This window comes from Sander vitreus, chromosome 16 (genome assembly GCF_031162955.1).
Source record: "Sander vitreus isolate 19-12246 chromosome 16, sanVit1, whole genome shotgun sequence".
Classification (NCBI taxonomy): domain Eukaryota; kingdom Metazoa; phylum Chordata; class Actinopteri; order Perciformes; family Percidae; genus Sander; species Sander vitreus.
Window position 1 is genome coordinate 26,148,135 of NC_135870.1, and position 17,837 is coordinate 26,165,971.

General features: G+C 42.8%; 1 protein-coding gene across 1 annotated transcript in view; it reads right to left on the reverse strand.

The window, feature by feature from the left end:
• Positions 1-4,734: 4,734 nt before the first annotated feature.
• Positions 4,735-17,837, reverse strand: part of atp8b1 (ATPase phospholipid transporting 8B1) — a 43,278-nt gene continuing 30,175 nt past the window's right edge. The window contains exons 17-30 of the mRNA XM_078271819.1: positions 15,820-16,008; positions 15,151-15,263; positions 14,825-14,989; positions 13,474-13,585; positions 12,080-12,155; positions 11,040-11,172; positions 10,751-10,879; positions 10,474-10,630; positions 10,146-10,369; positions 9,191-9,274; positions 8,734-8,979; positions 8,202-8,340; positions 7,352-7,482; positions 4,735-6,363 (exon numbers count right to left, since the gene is read on the reverse strand). Of these exons, the coding sequence (XP_078127945.1) occupies positions 6,130-6,363; positions 7,352-7,482; positions 8,202-8,340; positions 8,734-8,979; positions 9,191-9,274; positions 10,146-10,369; positions 10,474-10,630; positions 10,751-10,879; positions 11,040-11,172; positions 12,080-12,155; positions 13,474-13,585; positions 14,825-14,989; positions 15,151-15,263; positions 15,820-16,008 (2,132 nt within the window). The 3' untranslated portion in view covers positions 4,735-6,129. The remainder of the gene's footprint in view (positions 6,364-7,351; positions 7,483-8,201; positions 8,341-8,733; positions 8,980-9,190; positions 9,275-10,145; positions 10,370-10,473; positions 10,631-10,750; positions 10,880-11,039; positions 11,173-12,079; positions 12,156-13,473; positions 13,586-14,824; positions 14,990-15,150; positions 15,264-15,819; positions 16,009-17,837) is intronic.

A 17,837-nucleotide genomic window follows, 5' to 3' on the forward strand; every position in this document is an offset into this window, starting at 1 on the left:
AGTCTGGTGCAGTACATGAGGAGGAGATGTACTGCAGTGCTTAATGCAGCTGGTGGCCACACCAGATACTGAGGGCTACTTTTGATTTTGACCTCCCTTTGTTCAGGGACACATTATTCCATTTCTGTTAGTCGCATGTATGTGACAATTGTTCAGTTTATGTCTTAGTTGTTAAATCTTTTAATGTTCATACAAATATTTGCATATGTTAAGTTTGCTTCACATATAAAAGCAGTTGAAAGTGAAAGGACGTTTCTTTTTTTGCCGAGTATATTTAGTTTGGTTGGATTTGTTTTTTCTAATGTAAATTTTCACCACCAGGTGTCCCCCTTTGCCTAGTTTTCCCTCTGTGACAGTTAAAGGCCTTTTTTTCACAGCTGACATTTTGACTTGTCAAAGCAGGAAACACAAGTGTCATAATAACATTAACAGAGACACTGTTTTGTTAAATTCACATCACATATTTTATTATTCACACCTTTGCTCTCCTACTGTGACATGTCAAAATGGCTTTGGTATTGTTTTGATTATTGTTCTCACCTGACAGAAACTTTATCAGTTTCTGTCTTTTGTCATGGTGACTATTGCCTGTTTGTTGAAGTCTAAACTTTGCCAATTGAATTGCTTGTGTGACAACTCCTTCCACTCTGCCTGCAGGTACTGGGAGTGGGTGGCAAGGTGGAGCTGGGAGGGTCGTCTGTACCTGCCAATCTGGGCGTGGCTTCCAGGAAGGACTGCCCTTCTAGGAGACTCGGGGGGGCTTTCATACCTGCCTCATTAACTTTGGCTGAATCGCATCGTTTGTTTTACCCCTTGGCACGTGTGAAGGCAGCAATCGCGCTCAGATGCGCACCAAAAGCAGACCAAACAACCCTGCCGAGACCTGCTTAACCCTTGTGTTGACTTCGGGTCACGTTGACCCGTTTTCAATTTTTGTTTTATATCAGAAAATATGGGACGTAGAAATAAGCGTTGAAAATGTGTAGAAGAAAAATTTAACAATTTAAAATGTTGGAAAAAGCAAGGTTGACGGGACGACAACACAAGGGTTAAGGAGGTGGTCAGGTCTCGGTACGCATTCAATCGAACTCTGGAACGGTTGGTTTGTGGTGAGAACGTGATCCAACCTCCAACCCCCCCCCCCCCCAACTATTGTATGTGTACTCCACAAGTCTGAGCTAAATGGCTCCTGTAGTCAGGTGTGCTCTGCAATCTGCCATGTGGCAGAACATGCGGACTGTAGCAACTTGCAATCTTTCTCTCACAGAAATAGACTGCAGTCAAGCTTGCCATCACTCGCATCTTCCTGGTCAAACCAGCCACCGCTAAAGTTGGAGACAGACACCGGCAGAGCAAAGCAAAGTCTCGGTGAGCAAAGCAGACAAAGTAAGGTCACTTGCGAAACAATGTCTGATTATTTAAATGAAATGAGCAGGTTGAACACAGAGATGCAAGAAATATGCATTAGCCAAAAAACACAGGACCTTCTTCCTGTATTTACTTTCTTGCTCCTGCCCCAGACACATCTGACCAAAAAGTGGAGTGAACGTTCTTGCGTGGATCATTTTGGTACGCTTGGAATTTTCCAGGTGTGAAACGAAATAGAACCAAGGGGAAATCGCTCCAAGTTTACAAACTCATCAACTTTTCGTTTTGTATCAGACGAGAGCAAACACACTATAGGGGTGAAAACGACCTAAGTCTCTTTCACACACATACACATATATCTCACATACATAAAAATCACTCACTGAAATTTAAAGAGTTAACAATTTAAGGTCTGGTATGTGATGCAATGACCATGATAAGGTGCTATGGTAGAGTGTGTGCAATGGTGGTAGTGCAAAAGTGAACAGTGCAATAGCTTATTATTAAATATTAACTATGACTATGAAAAGACAATAATGTAAACATAACAGAATTGCTTGATATATAATGTCTTTCATACTTACACATCCCACCATTAAGGCTATGTTTAGTTAGTTTTTGTTAATATGTCTAGTAGGTTTTTGTTAAACATTTTTGATGACATATCTGTGTGTGACCTCCCTTTTTCTTGCCGGCCTTGAGCCAGGCGGTAACAAATGGGGGCTCGTCCGGGATCGTTAGTTCTGGGAAACTGTTAAATGTAAAATGTTCTTTGTGGGAGTGTTTCACACAAATTTCAACTGGCTCTGATATCTGTAGGGGTTAACAGGCTGACTTCATGTTGCTGGACTAGCTATATTCCAGTAAGTGTGTTTCTGTGTCTTTGGCCTGGTAATATTAACATGTTTTTTCTGAACGGCTAGGCAGAGTTGAGGGCTGGTAAGTCATTTGGAACTATTTTTTTACTGATAGGTTTACGCAATGAGGGACACCAGTTGACCCCATTTACCCTTTTTTGTTTCAGTTTGTTGTTTTTGTCCAGTAAGTGGTTAAAGTAGTTCCAGGGGCTGCTCGGGTGTACTCCGTGGCTGTCTAGAGTATTTTCAGCATGCTGAAAGTTATTGAAGCTATCTAGCATAATTTCAGGAGCAGAGCCACAGCTCAAACTGGCCTCTTCTGGTATTCCTATAAATACTCATGTAACCGGACACTTGGAGGGTTGTCGGCTAAATTGTATTACAGGTAACAATGTCGACTACGCCACCTTGGGACTTTCACGCAAAGAATACCAAAATCCAGGGTGCAAACAGTAAAAAGTAAAAATGTATTACTCTTAACTACTTTTAAAACCGTTAAAACCTTTAAACCAGGGGTTCCCTCACACAGGCAAGTCTACAATTGTAAACTCAGAGACGTAGATTAAAAAAATATAAATATATTAAAGCAACAGTAAAAAAAATATACACAGCAAAACCAGATTAAAAGGTAAATAAAAGCTGTAAAACACTTATGCCTGGATTTTGAAACAACCACAAATAAAAGACACAAAAATATTTAAAGAAAATGGAGGAGGTACTAAAAGCAACACAGGAGCTAAAGCCACACTCACTGGAGGAGCACCTAAAAACAAGTGGCCTAAAACTTAGCAAAACATGGCAAACAAAAGGGGAAAAAGATTTTTTTGCAATAAAACAATTCACAGCAAAGGCAGTATCAGAACCTTACCGAAGCACGCTACATACCTCACACAGGAGAAACAGTAAACCATGCAGAGCGGACAAACGGGGTTAACTACCGATCTTTATTTCCGAGGGACTGATCTGGAAACTCACTGCATTGGTTTATTGTGGGGGGAATCTTAATGGAGTGAGTGTGAGAAAGCAGGACTTAACCTGCCAGTTACACCCACCTAACCCTCTCCTCTGATTCGCTCTCACATTCTTCACCAAACCGAGAGCACACAAACACCAGTTCAAATGTTCAAACACTTCAAGTAGCTTTACCAGGATGCCAGTGCCCCCCCCGCTACACTTACTTCCAGTAACAGCAGCAGCTCGCTCTAGCCGAGGCTCCTGGCACCAGGATGCCAGTGCCCCCCTGTGCTTAACCGCAGCAGCTCGCTCTAGCAGGGGCTTCTGGCACGGGGACGCCAGCGCCCCCCCAAGCCACACACTTCGAGCAACCGAAGCAGCTCGCTCAAGCCAGTGCTCCTGGCACTAGAATGCCAGCGACCCCAATGTCACGCACTTTTAGCTACCGCAGCTGTTTGCTCTATCAGCGGCCGGGATGACGCCTCTGCTCCGTTGCCTAATTACTTCAACCATGCAGGTTGAAACCCACTGCCGCTCCCTTCGTGTCTACTTGGCACGCTCTTACAACCCCCCCTTTGCAAATCTGATCAAGTGTTAGACCATTTCCACCTTGGACTCTCTTATCCATACACGAGCCAGAGTCCATTGATCGTCTGATCACTAAGGAAGACAAAGAAGGCTTCATGATCACCCATTAATTCCATCTCCCAAGACATTTCAAGGCACGCCTAACTCATTCTTGGCTCAGCCTTTTCACCATCTGGAACACAATAACCTCTTCTAGGATTAGCAAACCCACACAACAAAATCTTTCGAACCTTCCCACAATGCAGAGAACGCCAAGTCAACTGATGACTACAAGCGACTTCACGTTTCGCATTCCAGTCATCTTTAATTATTAAATTGTTCAAACGTATCTAGTTGATGGTTTGGTCCTTGCTAGTGAATTGAAGCTAACTAGCATAATTTCAGGAGCAGCGCCACACCTCTTCCGGTGTTGCTATAAATACCCACCTAACCCTCTCCTCTCAATCGCTCTCGCATTCTGCATTCCCTTCAATTTTCTTGTGAAATCCATTTAGTGAGATCTGTAGAAATGTTACCCTCCATTGTATTCATTCTTTGCTTTAGGCCTACTCATTATTGCACTAGTCAATGCAGATAGACAAATATATATCTAAATGTATTTACATAGCTGTCCCAACCAAATCTCTGTGTTCATAAAACACAAAAAATTTTGTGGAAAAACATCACTATATGCATCAAAACGTTATTAAAAACAGACCGTTTGGTCAAATGGACTGAAACGCAGGTACTGTTGTAAATGTTACATTCCATTCTGTAAAAACTCTGAACAAAGCCTCTCATCTGTTTCAATTGGTATCATATATTTGTATCATAAATTGTTACACCGTATTCCTTCCTGAAGATACATCTGCGTGAACCTACCTTGAACCAATCGTCCTCCTGCATCGTGACCTTATGTTAAATTCAAACAACCACATCCATACATAAAACCTTGAATGGTTATTCAAGGTTTTAGTAAAATAAAAACTTGTTTCTGATTGCTAAATGTGCCCTTGGCTTTTATTAACAACCGCATGATAAAACACCATCAGATGACAGAGCAAACGGTTCATTCCATACCACTTCCATTCATACAGTAATAAAAAGACATCATCTGCATACATTAACACTAGAATGAAGGTGACGTAGTGAAAGTCAGAACAGGAATTTGTCAGTTTTGGCCTAGCACTGATTAGCGAATATTCTAAATTATAGGACTGGAAAAAGCATGTCAAAACATCTGCTTTGGGCTTGTTCACACACACACACACACACACACACACACACACACACTTAAATATAAACCTAGACCTTTTTGCTGCATTTCTTTCCCACTGTTGAAGGTAGGTAGTCCCTACAGTGTGTTCACAGCATCTTAGGTAAATAAAAAGAACGAAGATGAGGTATAGAACAAATAACTGGTTAGAATTTGGGTTTGAAATAGGTATTTAAAAAAGGTTTTAAGGCTGGAATCCCCCAAATATTGAGTTCAACATCCATCTGTAAGGACACTTGGGACATTTTATACAGCAGAGGAGATATCACAACTTATTTTTAAATTAAGAAACTTTATAACATCTGACCACCTTGCACAGCCTGGCATGGTAACATCCCATCATTATTCATAATAAAACATTAAAAGAGGATACTTTGACATGTCTAGCTTTAGCCCATTGTTTTAATGTGAAGGAACATCTTTGGATTTGCATCCTAACAGATGTGATCTGATTTCATGGCGATAACGGACAGCTTGACTGGAATATGCATTTTTTTAAACTTTAATAAAACACCAACATATCAAGTGCTTCACAGACATAGGGCTAAAGCTTTGAATGTCAAGAAAGTGTCATATTAAATAACGTTACAGCTCCATATCCAGCCACAGTAGTGGTAAGCTTGGAAAAATGACTTAAATTTTTTTTTTTAAATCCTGAGTTAAACAACATTGTCAGTCACACACTCGCTGCATGACCTCAAACCCCGGTAACGAAGGCTGTCTCGTCGGTGAGCTTTTTTTTCCATTTGCATTTTAACAAGAGTTTGTGCACAGAGGATAACATGCAGTGAGTCACAGACCGCAGCAAAGACACATTCAATAGTGCTTCATTTAACTTTCTGCAAAGCCGCTCATTTTATTTCTAAAAGACGAGTGACTTTAGGAGCGCTATACTTTTACCTTCTTCTAAGGGACTTGAATACCACAAAGAAAGAGGTCCCTTTAAACTCCGACCAGGCTGTCTGTCCTGTGCAGAGTTTCCAACGTTGACCATTCCAGCAGCAACTCCACAGATAAAAATGAAGATAAACCAAGCACTCCTTGAACTTTTCGCCAAATATTTACAACGCCTCTGGCTAGTTTTGCTCCATCTCCCACTCAGCCCCGTCAGATGTTTTCGGCTGATGTCTGGGGAACCTCTCTGATGCTTTCCTGGAATAAGCCACGAGCCGCCGGTCGCCGCCGAATGCTCCGCCCAGACGAGATGAGGTCGGCGTAGCCACGAGAGTGAGAGAAGGCATAGGCGGAGCGGCGGGAACGCCGGCCACGCTCGAAGGCTGGTGCCTTTTTCTTCTCCTCCTGTAACAGCTCCATCTCGTACTTCTTCCTGTTTCTCTGGATCTGGGGCATGGTGGGAAATAAGCAGGTAACATTAGAGAAGCACTGCTGTGTGGGAAAAGGGCAAAAATTGGCCTACACAAAACTTTCTGTACTAAATCTTGCACAAAATCTTGTGTTCGTTGTATTGCTTTTTCCGTCTTCCTCTTAGATGTGGATTAGAGATGTTAATTAACAGACAATAAGATTTATGAGCGATTAATACCATCAGTTAAAAACAATATTAAAACAAAAATAAAAGTTCTTAAAAACGTTTGGCATTATAAAAGAAAAATAGGCTAAACTATATTTTTCTTAACTATGACTTAAATTGCTAGTGCTAACTTTGCACTAGCAAGTTGCGTTTTATTGCAACCTTTTTACCGCTGCTCTTTTTTTCTGCTTGTGGCTCTCTGCTGGACTGTGCTTACAACGGAGCTCTATGGGAGACATTAAACTATATCTAAAAAAAAGGGGACTGGCGGTTAAATCAGCCCCATTACACACAGAGTATGCCAGGCAGACACACACACACAGCTGACAGCAGGTGGATGAGTGGAGGCAAGCCGTTCCAGGAAAGTGGCTGCATGTGTCTACGACAATGTACGGAACATCTTGGCTGAGCAACCTGTACAAGTCCACAGCTATCCACAGACACAGAATGCGGAAAGTATGTTCAACCCTCTGGACGGGTGAACTGGGACTCGGTTGTCTGCTGTCGGTTAAGAGTTAATGATCGGTTAACGAGGGTCAGCCATCGGTCAGAAAAAAACCTCTAAATTAGCATCTTAAATGGGAATTCATCACAGACTGCTGTTGCTTCTTGAATAACCACACTGTGACAATTTCCCCCTTTTTTCAAATTAGACATGTTATTATTGTTCCGATCCCTTGTGTAAAGTATACGGTATGTCCAACTTTGAATGATATCAAATGATAGTTGTTCCTGATATTTGTGATTATTCAGGCAGGCCCAGCAGCAGGTTATTAGCTTGACTCCCAGAGGTCTCACCTTATCTCCTACAGAGGGCCAGATGCTCTTATGGAGGAACTGGATGCAGATGACAGGGAGCAGGCTGATGCCCACAGTCAGGATGATGGTTAACCACAGGTAGGGCTGACGCAGTGCGTTTGACGCTGCACCTACAAACGCAAAATATACACGTTATGAGAGGTGTGAAGAGGGCGGTTGCCGTTAGCTGAAAATATGCTAACATCCATTCCTCACAAAGCCGTTTAATTTTTTTTATTTGTATTTTTTTAAGTTAGAAAAAGACTCCTCTCCAACTCTAGCTGCAGACTATTTCTTTTGCTACAGCCCCAGTAATCTCGATTCTCCAAATCCAATTTAAAAAATGTTTTGAACAGCAACGGCAAAGTGGCAGAAGGGTACTTTGCATCAAGAGTTTCTCAGAGTTTACAAGTTGCAATTGAATGCATTTGTTTAACAAGGTGCACATGAACGCACCATGAAGTCCCCTCACAGCCCACTTGCTTTACCTTTGTTGTTTGTTTACATAACTCACAGGGAGGAAAAAATGTTGGTGGATTTTCCAGTTCTCTTGTTTCTCCATCACCTTCAATTCCAAAAAGTCTAGTGCAGGCTACTTGTAAGCTATTGCTACCCTGTGAATTTAGATGCATGCTACCAGCGGGTAAGCTACACTGTGTCTGTTGTTTCTTATGACGTGCATAAGTAGGCGGGGTAAGCTACGATTTACATTTCGCTGAATCCCTCCCTTGAACAGCGATTTCCCAAGAAAGAAATGCTGGTATTAGTTACTCCCTGCAGCTTCTGAAGCAACTCTAACTGACTATAAAGCCAGTTAACTGTGTCACACTGTGCTGAATGTGTGACTGACCAGTAAAGGTGAATACTGAGGGGAAGATGACGTGGATCCCGGCACTGTGGATATCAAACATGATGCCAAAGTAGATGGCTATGCTGCCCAAAACCGCAAAGCAGTTAACAAATGTCCAGTAAGAGGTCTCCAGAGAGATCTGGAAAAACAAGGAGGTGAGAGATAACAAAGATCAGCCGGCTGTTCACATAATAAATTCATGACATGCACATTTTCTAAAGCTCTTTAATCCAATTTCACCCTTAAATTTCTCTTGAGTAACTTTAAGTTTAGAAAAATAATTAGTCTCCCACAATGACAGCACGTGTGTGCATATGTTTTCTAAATTTCTGATTTAGTGCTTTAAATAATCACTCAGAACCCACATCGATATTTATTCTGTATTTAGTTATTTAAAGCCAAGATACTTCCATTCATGAACAAGAAAAAATATCAAATCTTACTCAAGCTTAAATTGTAGCCGATTAAAATCAGAATGTTATCGTTACCATACTAGCATGTTCTCATCTAAGTTTTAACAGGGCTGACTAACCTGCAGATTGACTGTGAAAATAAGCGACGAGGCGGTGACGATGGCAAAGGACTGGTAGTCGGAAGGGGCTTCTCCGTCCTCCCCCATGGTCTGGAGGAAGGCTCCATACGGGATGAAGAAGATGACGAGCGAGACAAAGATGCCGTGGAGCAAGCTGATAAAGAAGTTCCTGTAGTTAAACAATGCCCCCTGCTGGCCGGGCAGGTAGAGTTTGGGGAATTTCAGGCTCAGTTTGTCGTTCACATCCTGCGAAGCGGAGCAAACAGTTAACAGAGATCTGGATGAGTTTTGTCCCCCCCCCCCCCCCATCTAATCCTAACACATCAACCTGCGTGTGAAAATTTTGATATTTTCGACAGAGATTTAGGCCAAAAATGCTCATTTGCTAAATCAATCCTATACCTGCCAGTACTTTCTCTGTACTATTCTTTGTTTCTACAACAAATCCTGTTTTTACCTGGTCAAGAAGTCCAACTAGTAGAACGGGGAGGCTGCTGTAACAGAGATTGTAGAGAGTGATGAACCAGTCTTCATAGGCGACCTGCAGACAGGGAAACAATTATTTAGTGGATCTGTTGCTTCCCTGGCACCTCACAGATCACCTCTGCACGCCACGCAAGTTGTGATGCATGGCGAGCTCTGATTGGTTGGTTGGGGTCCAACGTGTCATGTCTCGCAGCCAGGTCACACAAGAACGTATTACTCTATGATCACCTAATCTGACAAAGTGACCATCTCAAAAGACAAGAAATGTGTTAAACTTTAAGTGTTTTGTAATGATAATTGCAAAGTAAATATTACATGGAGTGACCACCCATTTATTTTCCATTGCGTTTACCTTGAATATGGAAGTAATCCAACTCAATGACAAGTGAGCAAACAACTTCCTCCGCTAATGGAGATGAGATGCAGTTGAAAGCTCCAGAAAAAGCAAGTTGAGTGGAACTTGAATTAAGATTATTTGGCCAAACCATTTTTAGGATGGACTGGGACTGCACGAGTGTGGTCTAGACCTACTCTATCTGGAAAGTGTCCTGAGATAACTTCTGTTATGATTTGACACTATAAATACAATTGAATTGAACATAACATATATGGGCACAAAACCCGCTACAGGAGCTATATCTACTATTACGGACAAAACGATGTCTGTCACCTTATGGATTGTGACGTTCGTTTCTCAGAAATGAGTGCCATTCAAAGACTGGAAAAAAAAAATGTGTGTTTATAATTGTACCTGTGGCTCTTGCTCTCGCGCTCTCTCCCACACCCACTTTCTCTGTCTTTTTCTCTCAGGGGCATGCAGTCCAGAGGACGCATTTACAACTATCCAATGGGCGATGGCATCATCCATCGGCCCAACCCTAACACACCCTCAAATACACCTGGACAAAAGCTGCAGGGCTGCTGACCTGTGAGGAGTATCCACTGAAGAACGAGTACCAGAAGTGGACCAGTGTGAAGGCGAAGTTCTTGAAGAAAAAGTAACGCAGGAACTTGCACATTCGGATGTAAGACCAGCGTCCGTGCACCAGCAGGAGGCGCTCCAGGTAACGGAACTGAGCGAAGGCGTAGTCGCTGGACATGACGGCCTGCATCCCCTCCTGACCACTGATACCAACACCGATGTCTGCAGCTGGAGGGACACAGGACGGGGAGAGGGATTAGAGTAGAGTCACAGGAATGTGATGCATGCAGAAGAAGATGAGGAAGAGTTTGTCTTTTCATTCATGTCCTTACTCTTGATCATGTTGACGTCATTGGCACCGTCGCCGATGGACAGCGTAACGGCTTTCTTGTACTTCTTCACCAAACTCACCACGTTACCCTTCTGCTTCGGTGTGACGCGACAGCAGATGACCGCCTCGCACTCACAGGCCATGTCCACAAAGTCAATCTGTAGAGACATTCCACCATGCTTGTTATCATGTAAACCTTTGCACATGTTGCACTGTCAATGCAATCATATCTTTCTTTTATATACTCATTATAAAAGGTTTCATTCATTTAGCTGTACCTGTCTCATCTCCTTCTCCCAGTCGTCCATCGGCTGGCAGTCCTGAGGGTTGCTGGGAGGCGGTCGCTTTCCCAGACGCCGCAGACGTAGACGACGGCGTTTCTTCTTCTTTTCGTACAGAATCTCGTTCTGAGAAAATAAAAATAAAAAACTGAAAGTGAATCAGGACAATCCACCATGTTGAACATGTTTTCTTGTAGCTGCACTACTACATTTTAAAAGAACTAAATACTAGAAATGTATCATTTGTCATGGTTTGAAAACGGTGTCAATCTTGAATGGAACTCACCAGCCATCCTCCGGTGATGATGAGAGCGTTTTTGCCCGGCTCGGGGAAGAAAGCCTCCGCAGGTTTCTTTTTGCCCCGACGGTAAGTTGCAGGCTCGAGTCTCCTGTTGGCCTGACGGACCTTCAACTTGTCACTGGAGACATGGGAACAACAGACAAACTGTTACACAACTCAGTGGGACAGACTTAGATCATTAATGTTCAAGTGAGACATATGAAGCTCAGCGTAAATTCTTTCAGGAAGAATACTATGCTTCACATGTCTCTCTCTCTCTCTCCCAACCTAATCAGCTGCACTGTCATCAGCTGAATGTGGGCGTGTTACTCTTTCAGTTAAAGCAACCAGATTTGGCCACAATCTCCGTGAGCCATCGCGTCGTTGCATTCAAACTTTAAATTCTTCTACTCTTTGCTGCTGTCAGTTGTCATTTCAGGCAAAATCGATGTGACCCTCCTCCGGTTCTCATCATTTCCAGCACCCAAGGTTCCTCCATCAGAAGCCCCGCTTCACATCACATCCATTCAGATCTTGAGGATTCCTTTATCCCTTCATCACCTCTAGTGTCTAGACTCCATTAGGTGGATATTCCTATATATCCACAGCCTCTATACCCCTTATAAATTAACATTGGAGTCGAATCGCCAAACACTCTAAACATTATCAACCTATTATGCACCATGTTCATTACACTTATTTCACTCTTAAATTAAGTCGCTCCTGATTGAAATAACAGGGAGCGACTGGCTTCAAAAATAGGGAGAGAGGCAGGTTAATTTGACCAGTGATGAATATGAACATGACTCTGTGGTGGCATCGGCCATTTTCAAAGGAGTGGTCTGCTGGTGCAGTGGCAGATAGGAAACGGCTTGACAGACTGATTACAGTTTTGTTTCCGATTGCTAAACGACAGTGGTTAGAACTGAATGAATAATAAATGAATGTGCAAAACTAACCACAGTCTGCATTACCAACAGTCACCTGAGCCAAACAGTTCACATCTCCTGCAACTCTCATTCCAATTCCATTTTAAATCAACTCACTTGACGTCTTCTCCGTAGTGGATCTGCATGTCGTCTGTCAAAAGTGAACAAGAATATCCAATGTTCTCTGCCGTTTCTAGGGAGAAAGATGAAACACATTAAAAGTAAGAGGAGAAAACATGGCACAATAATTTTTCTATTATCAATTAAGTCAACTCAGTGTTCACTTCCTACGTGCCAAATCAAGGAAGAAGCAGCTTCTAAACTGTAACTGCATTTTCGTATCATCCATTTAAAAGGCAACATAATTAATCTTGGATCCTTGGTGTCAATCCAGTTTTATGTATCTAACTATAGCTGTGTGTGTGTGTGTGTGTGTGTGTGTGTGTGTGTGTGCGTGTGTGCTCAGTACAGCAGCGGGGGCCGGCAGTTGCTACATCCCTAGACTGCTGACTGCTGTTCACCAGCTCTGCAACCAACGGAGAGCCTACGAGCCTCTGTACAGCAGCGGGGGGGCTTGTTCCGGCGAGCGTGAGCTCTCTCCCTTTCGGCCACCAGTCACCTCTCTCAGACTGAGGAGCAGCAGCGAGCCTACGGGTGCGTCATGTAGTGGACGTGCCGTGTAGTACTGCAGATAGGGGCTGGGCGCTGTAACAAATACTTTCTATCGCTTCTAAGTAAATACAGCAGAACTCACAGCACAGCTGTTGTCTTTAACTTATGTGTTGCGTGACTTTGTCAGAGGATGTCGCGGTTATAAAATCAGGATTTCAGAAGCACAAAAAAAAAAACGGACTTGTTATTTCAAAGAGAGGTATGTTCATTCTTATCCTAGAGCTGTAGCGAATAGTTCGAAGCTTCATTCAAATGTCTGTAAATTCTGTTTAAACCCGGTATTCCTGCAAAGTTTCAGATAAAGATTAGGCTAAACTAATATTAGTTTAATACTATTTGTAGAAGCAGATTCCATGACGTGCCTACATAGGACGGTTTCTGACTTGTGTGATCCAATCATTTCCAATAACTCCAGAGAGTTATTTCGGTCTTAGCATAATGTTGCTATAAGCCTAAGGGCACGATTATTATTTCACCATTATTTTACGCCCTTATTGGATTAGCCTGCTGTCTACATGTATTTATGTTGACGAAACTGACGAGTTCTATTCATTAAAGAAAGTTGACTCAATAAAAAAAGACCAATCCAATCCATTGCATCACTTCATTCTAAGTGATGATTTTGTTTGGGTATTTTTTTCGAGTGATATTATAAAATATGCCAATAGATATTTAAAATGCATTTAAAATGTAAAAATAAAATCATAATTCTGTACAGCCCTTCTGTAACCATTTGTGTGTTTTTTTTTCCATTGAGACATTGGTTCTTATGCCTCATAATCATTATATTAGTACAGGTCACCCAACAGTATGACTCGTCTCTGTAGAGGCGATAGTACCTTTCTTGTCTCCGGTCAGGACCCAGATCTTGATGTCGGCCTTGGCCAGTTTGGCGATGGTCTCCGGCACTCCGTCCTGCAATTTGTCCTCAATGGCTGTCGCACCAATCAGCTGGACAGGGGGATACAGATGGTTAGATACGGCTGAGGCTTGTTGTTTTTAACTTTTACAGATGTTCATCAAAAATGCCCTGTGAAGAGTAAGGGCCTCCACCACTTACTTTTTTGAATATTTAATTATAAATAGAAATTACAGCTCTAAATCTGAGGCCATGGTTATCAGCAGGAAACTGATTCGGGTGGGGAGTCCTTACCCCAAGTGAAGGAGTTCAAGTACCTAGGGGTCTTGTTCTCGAGTGAGGGGACAATGAAGCGAGAGATTGGCCGGAGAATTGGTGCAGCATTGCATTTGCTGTACCCCACCGGCCAATTTTCGTTCTTACCCTCACCTATGGTCATGAAGGATGGGTGCTGACCCGAAAGAACTAGATTGAGGGTACAAGCGGCCAATATAGATTTCCTCAGGAGGGTGGCTGGTGTCTACCGTAGAGATAGGGTGAGAAGCTCAGCCATCCGTGAGGAACTAGAGGAGTAGAGCCGCTGCTCCTTTGTGTCGAAAGGAGCCAGTTGAGGTGGTTCGGGCATCTGGTAAGGATGCCCCCTGGGCGCCTCCCTAGGGAGGTTTTCCAGGCACGTCCAGCTGGGAGAGGCCTCGGGGAAGACCCAGGACTAGGTGGAGGGATTATATCTCCACCCTGGCCTGGGAACGCCTCAGGATCCCCCAGTCAGAACTGGCTAATGGCTGATGCCTGGAGCACCTCCCTGGGCAATATGAATGTTTTAGTTATCTATTATGTAATTACAAATTGTGCAATTCACAAAACTTTTTTTTTTACTCTTTACTTTTAACTTTTTAACATGCATATGTTGACAATTGTGTGAGTTGCATGTGTGTGAATTTGAGATGTTTGAAAGGTATATTTAATGTGTGTTTAAAGTAAATTTTTGAGCACCGTCTCAGGTAGTGCACCTGAATCTCATTGTATTTAAATGAAATGACAAAGAATCTTATCTTGCCTAAATGTGGTTCGGGAAAGGGATCCCCTGGGGAGCTGCTGCCCCTGCGACCCGACCCCAGATAAGCGGGTGAAGATGGATGGATGGATGGACATACATTACACACAACCACACATGAGCTTTCGCCATTATGTTTTCCACCTAATCTGTTGAAATGATCAGCAGCATTAGATGCTATTTTTGTTGTTTTAGTGCTTTGGCCATTTCCAGATTGGAGGAGGGCGCTTCTACGGTTTCCTGTTTTCACACCAAAATGAAGTTGTTTTCCACTCACCATCAGGTTGCTCTCAATCTGCTCGTACATGCGGTCGAGGGCAGCGTCTCTGTTCGACATGGCCACCTGTGCCTCTTTGTGTAACTTGGACCAGGCTTCGTACTCGTCTGCGCTGATGTCTTTGTAACACAAGCACAGCGTCCGCAGGGTCGCGTTGGCAAAGATCTGAAGCAAGAGACACAGATCATGTTTACTTCCACAGAATCAAGAGAAACGGCTACATTCATGCATATCATGGTTTCTACATGTGTCTGCTTTGCCAAGACCTACTGTATACAGCAATGAAATATAGCATTGTAAATGAGAATGAAGCCGCGCAAACTCACATCCAGAGCTGTCTGGGTAGTTTCTTTGTGTCTGGATTTGGGGGAAAGTCGCTCGTAGATGACAGTGTCGGCTCCTTTACAGTAGAGACGAATACGACCATCAGGAAACTTCACTGAAAGTGAGAGAAGAGACAGTAGGACAGAGGATCAGAGGTGAGATAGACTCATTGTTTTGCAAGTATTTAGCCTTTGGCTATGAATTTTTGAGTCATGTCTAATGAAAATATAAAGTTGTATGGCATCGGGTCAAAATAAACTACAATGTATGTTCACGGTAACAAAGAAACATGTCACCCAATCCAACAGTGTTGCTCACTGTGTTTTTATAATAGTTTTTTCAGACAACAATGGAGCTCTATGGGACAGAGGAAGAAGATAATACACAAGGTTAGTACTGTAGTGCCAATTCATTTTTAACCACTAACTTGGTATTTTAATTTTTAAGAAAGATTTTTTAATTCAGTCTTTTCTCGTGTTCATTGAATGCAGCTCCCTGTCTGTCTTTTTGTATATACGTTACCATTGGGTTAAGCTACTTAGCAGGTTTTAAGCAGCTGGCAGGTCTCTATTATTTTTAACAGAAATTACGTGTTTGCAATGTGCAAGTGTGTGTGTGTGTGTGTGTGTGTGTGTGTATGTGTGTGTGTGTGTGTGTGTGTGTGTTCGTACAGATGATAGACATGCGCTTGCGGTCAGAGTTGAAGTCGAGCAGCGCCAACATCTCGTAGGTTCTCTCTTCCTCCATCTCCTTGATGGTGATGGTGTCCTGCGTACGAGACAGAAAGACGTAGCCGAAGTTCCTGGCTGCCGTCACCAGGGCGCCCTCATCAGGAGACGCCGCCTGGTACACCAGACCATCTGAGATAAACATATGAACCCATACATGAGGAGGTTGTGTGAATTCAATTCAGATTATTTAAGAAGGGGGCTGCGCAAACTAATAAAACACATGACTATATAGTGGGGAGAACAAGTATTTGATACACTGCCGATTTTGCAGGTTTTCCTACTTACAAAGCATGTAGAAGTCTGTAATTTTTATCATAGGTACACTTCAACTATGAGAGACGGAATCTAAAACAAAAATCCAGAAACTCACATTGTATGATTTTTAAATAATTAATATGCATTTTATTGCATGACATAAGTATTTGATCACCTACCAACCAGTAAGAATTCCGGCTCTCACAGACCTGTTAGTTTTTCTTTAAGAAGCCCTCCTGTTCTCCACTCATTACCTGTATTAACTGCACCTGTTTTAACTCGTTACCTGTATAAAAGACACCTGTCCACACACTCAAACAAACAGACTCCAACCTCTCCACAATGGCCAAGACCAGAGAGCTGTGTAAGGACATCAGGGATACAATTGTAGACCTGCACAAGGCTGGGATTGGCTACAGGACAATAGGCAAGCAGCTTGGTGAGAAGGCAACAACTGTTGGCGCAATTATTAGAAAATGTAAGAAGTTCAAGATGACGGTCAATCTCCCTCGGTCTGGGGCTCCATGCAAGATCTCACCTTGTGGGGCACCAATGATCATGAGGAAGGTGAGGGATCAGCCAAGAACTACACGGCAGGACCTGGTCAATGACCTGAAGAGAGCTGGGACCACAGTCTCAAAGAAAACCATTAGTAACACACTACGCCATCATGGATTAAAATCCTGCAGGTTGATCAAGGTCCCCCTGCTCAAGCCAGCGCATGTCCAGACCTGTTTGAAGTTTTCCAATGACCATCTGGATGATCCAGAGGAGGAATGGGAGAAGGTCATGTGGTCTGATAAGACAAAAATAGAGCTTTTTGGTCTAAACCCCACTCGCCGTGTTTGGAGGAAGAAGAAGGATGAGTACAACCCAAGAACACCATCCCAACCATGAAGCATGGAGGGGGAAACATCATTCTTTGGGGATGCTTTTCTGCAAAGGGGACAGGACGACTGCACCGTATTGAGGGGAGGATGGATGGGGCCATGTATCGTGAGATCTTGGCCAATAACCTCCTTCCTTCAGTAAGAGCATTGAAGATGGGTCCGACCCGAAACACACAGCCAGGGCAAATAAGGAGTGGCTCCGTAAGAAGCATCTCAAGGTCCTGGAGTGGCCTAGCCAGTCTCCAGAACTGAACCCAATAGAAAATCTTTGGAGGGAGCTGAAAGTCCGTATTGCCCAGCGACAGCCCCGAAACCTGAAGGATCTGGAGGTCTGTATGGAGGAGTGGGCCAAAATCCCTGCTGCAGTGTGTGCAAACCTGGTCAAGAACTACAGGAAACGTATGATCTCTGTAATTGCAAACAAAGGTTTCTGTACCAAATATTAAGTTCTGCTTTTCTGATGTATCAAATACTTATGTCATGCAATAAAATGCAAATTAATTACTTAAAAATCATACAATGTGATTTTCTGGATTTTTGTTTTAGATTCCGTCACTCACAGTTGAAGAATACCTATGATAAAAAATTACAGACTTCTACATGCTTTGTAAGTGGGAAAACCTGTAAAATCGGCAGTGTATCAAATACTTGTTCTCCCCACTGTACATGAGTTTAAAAATCCCATAATTAGCCAAAAGGCTATTTTTCATCTGTAGTCCTCTGGCCTTGATGTTAAAAAGGCTTTTTAAAATACAAATAAAACAAGAAAGAAAGACAATGCAAGCAGAGCAGACCTTAGCACAAAACCAGATA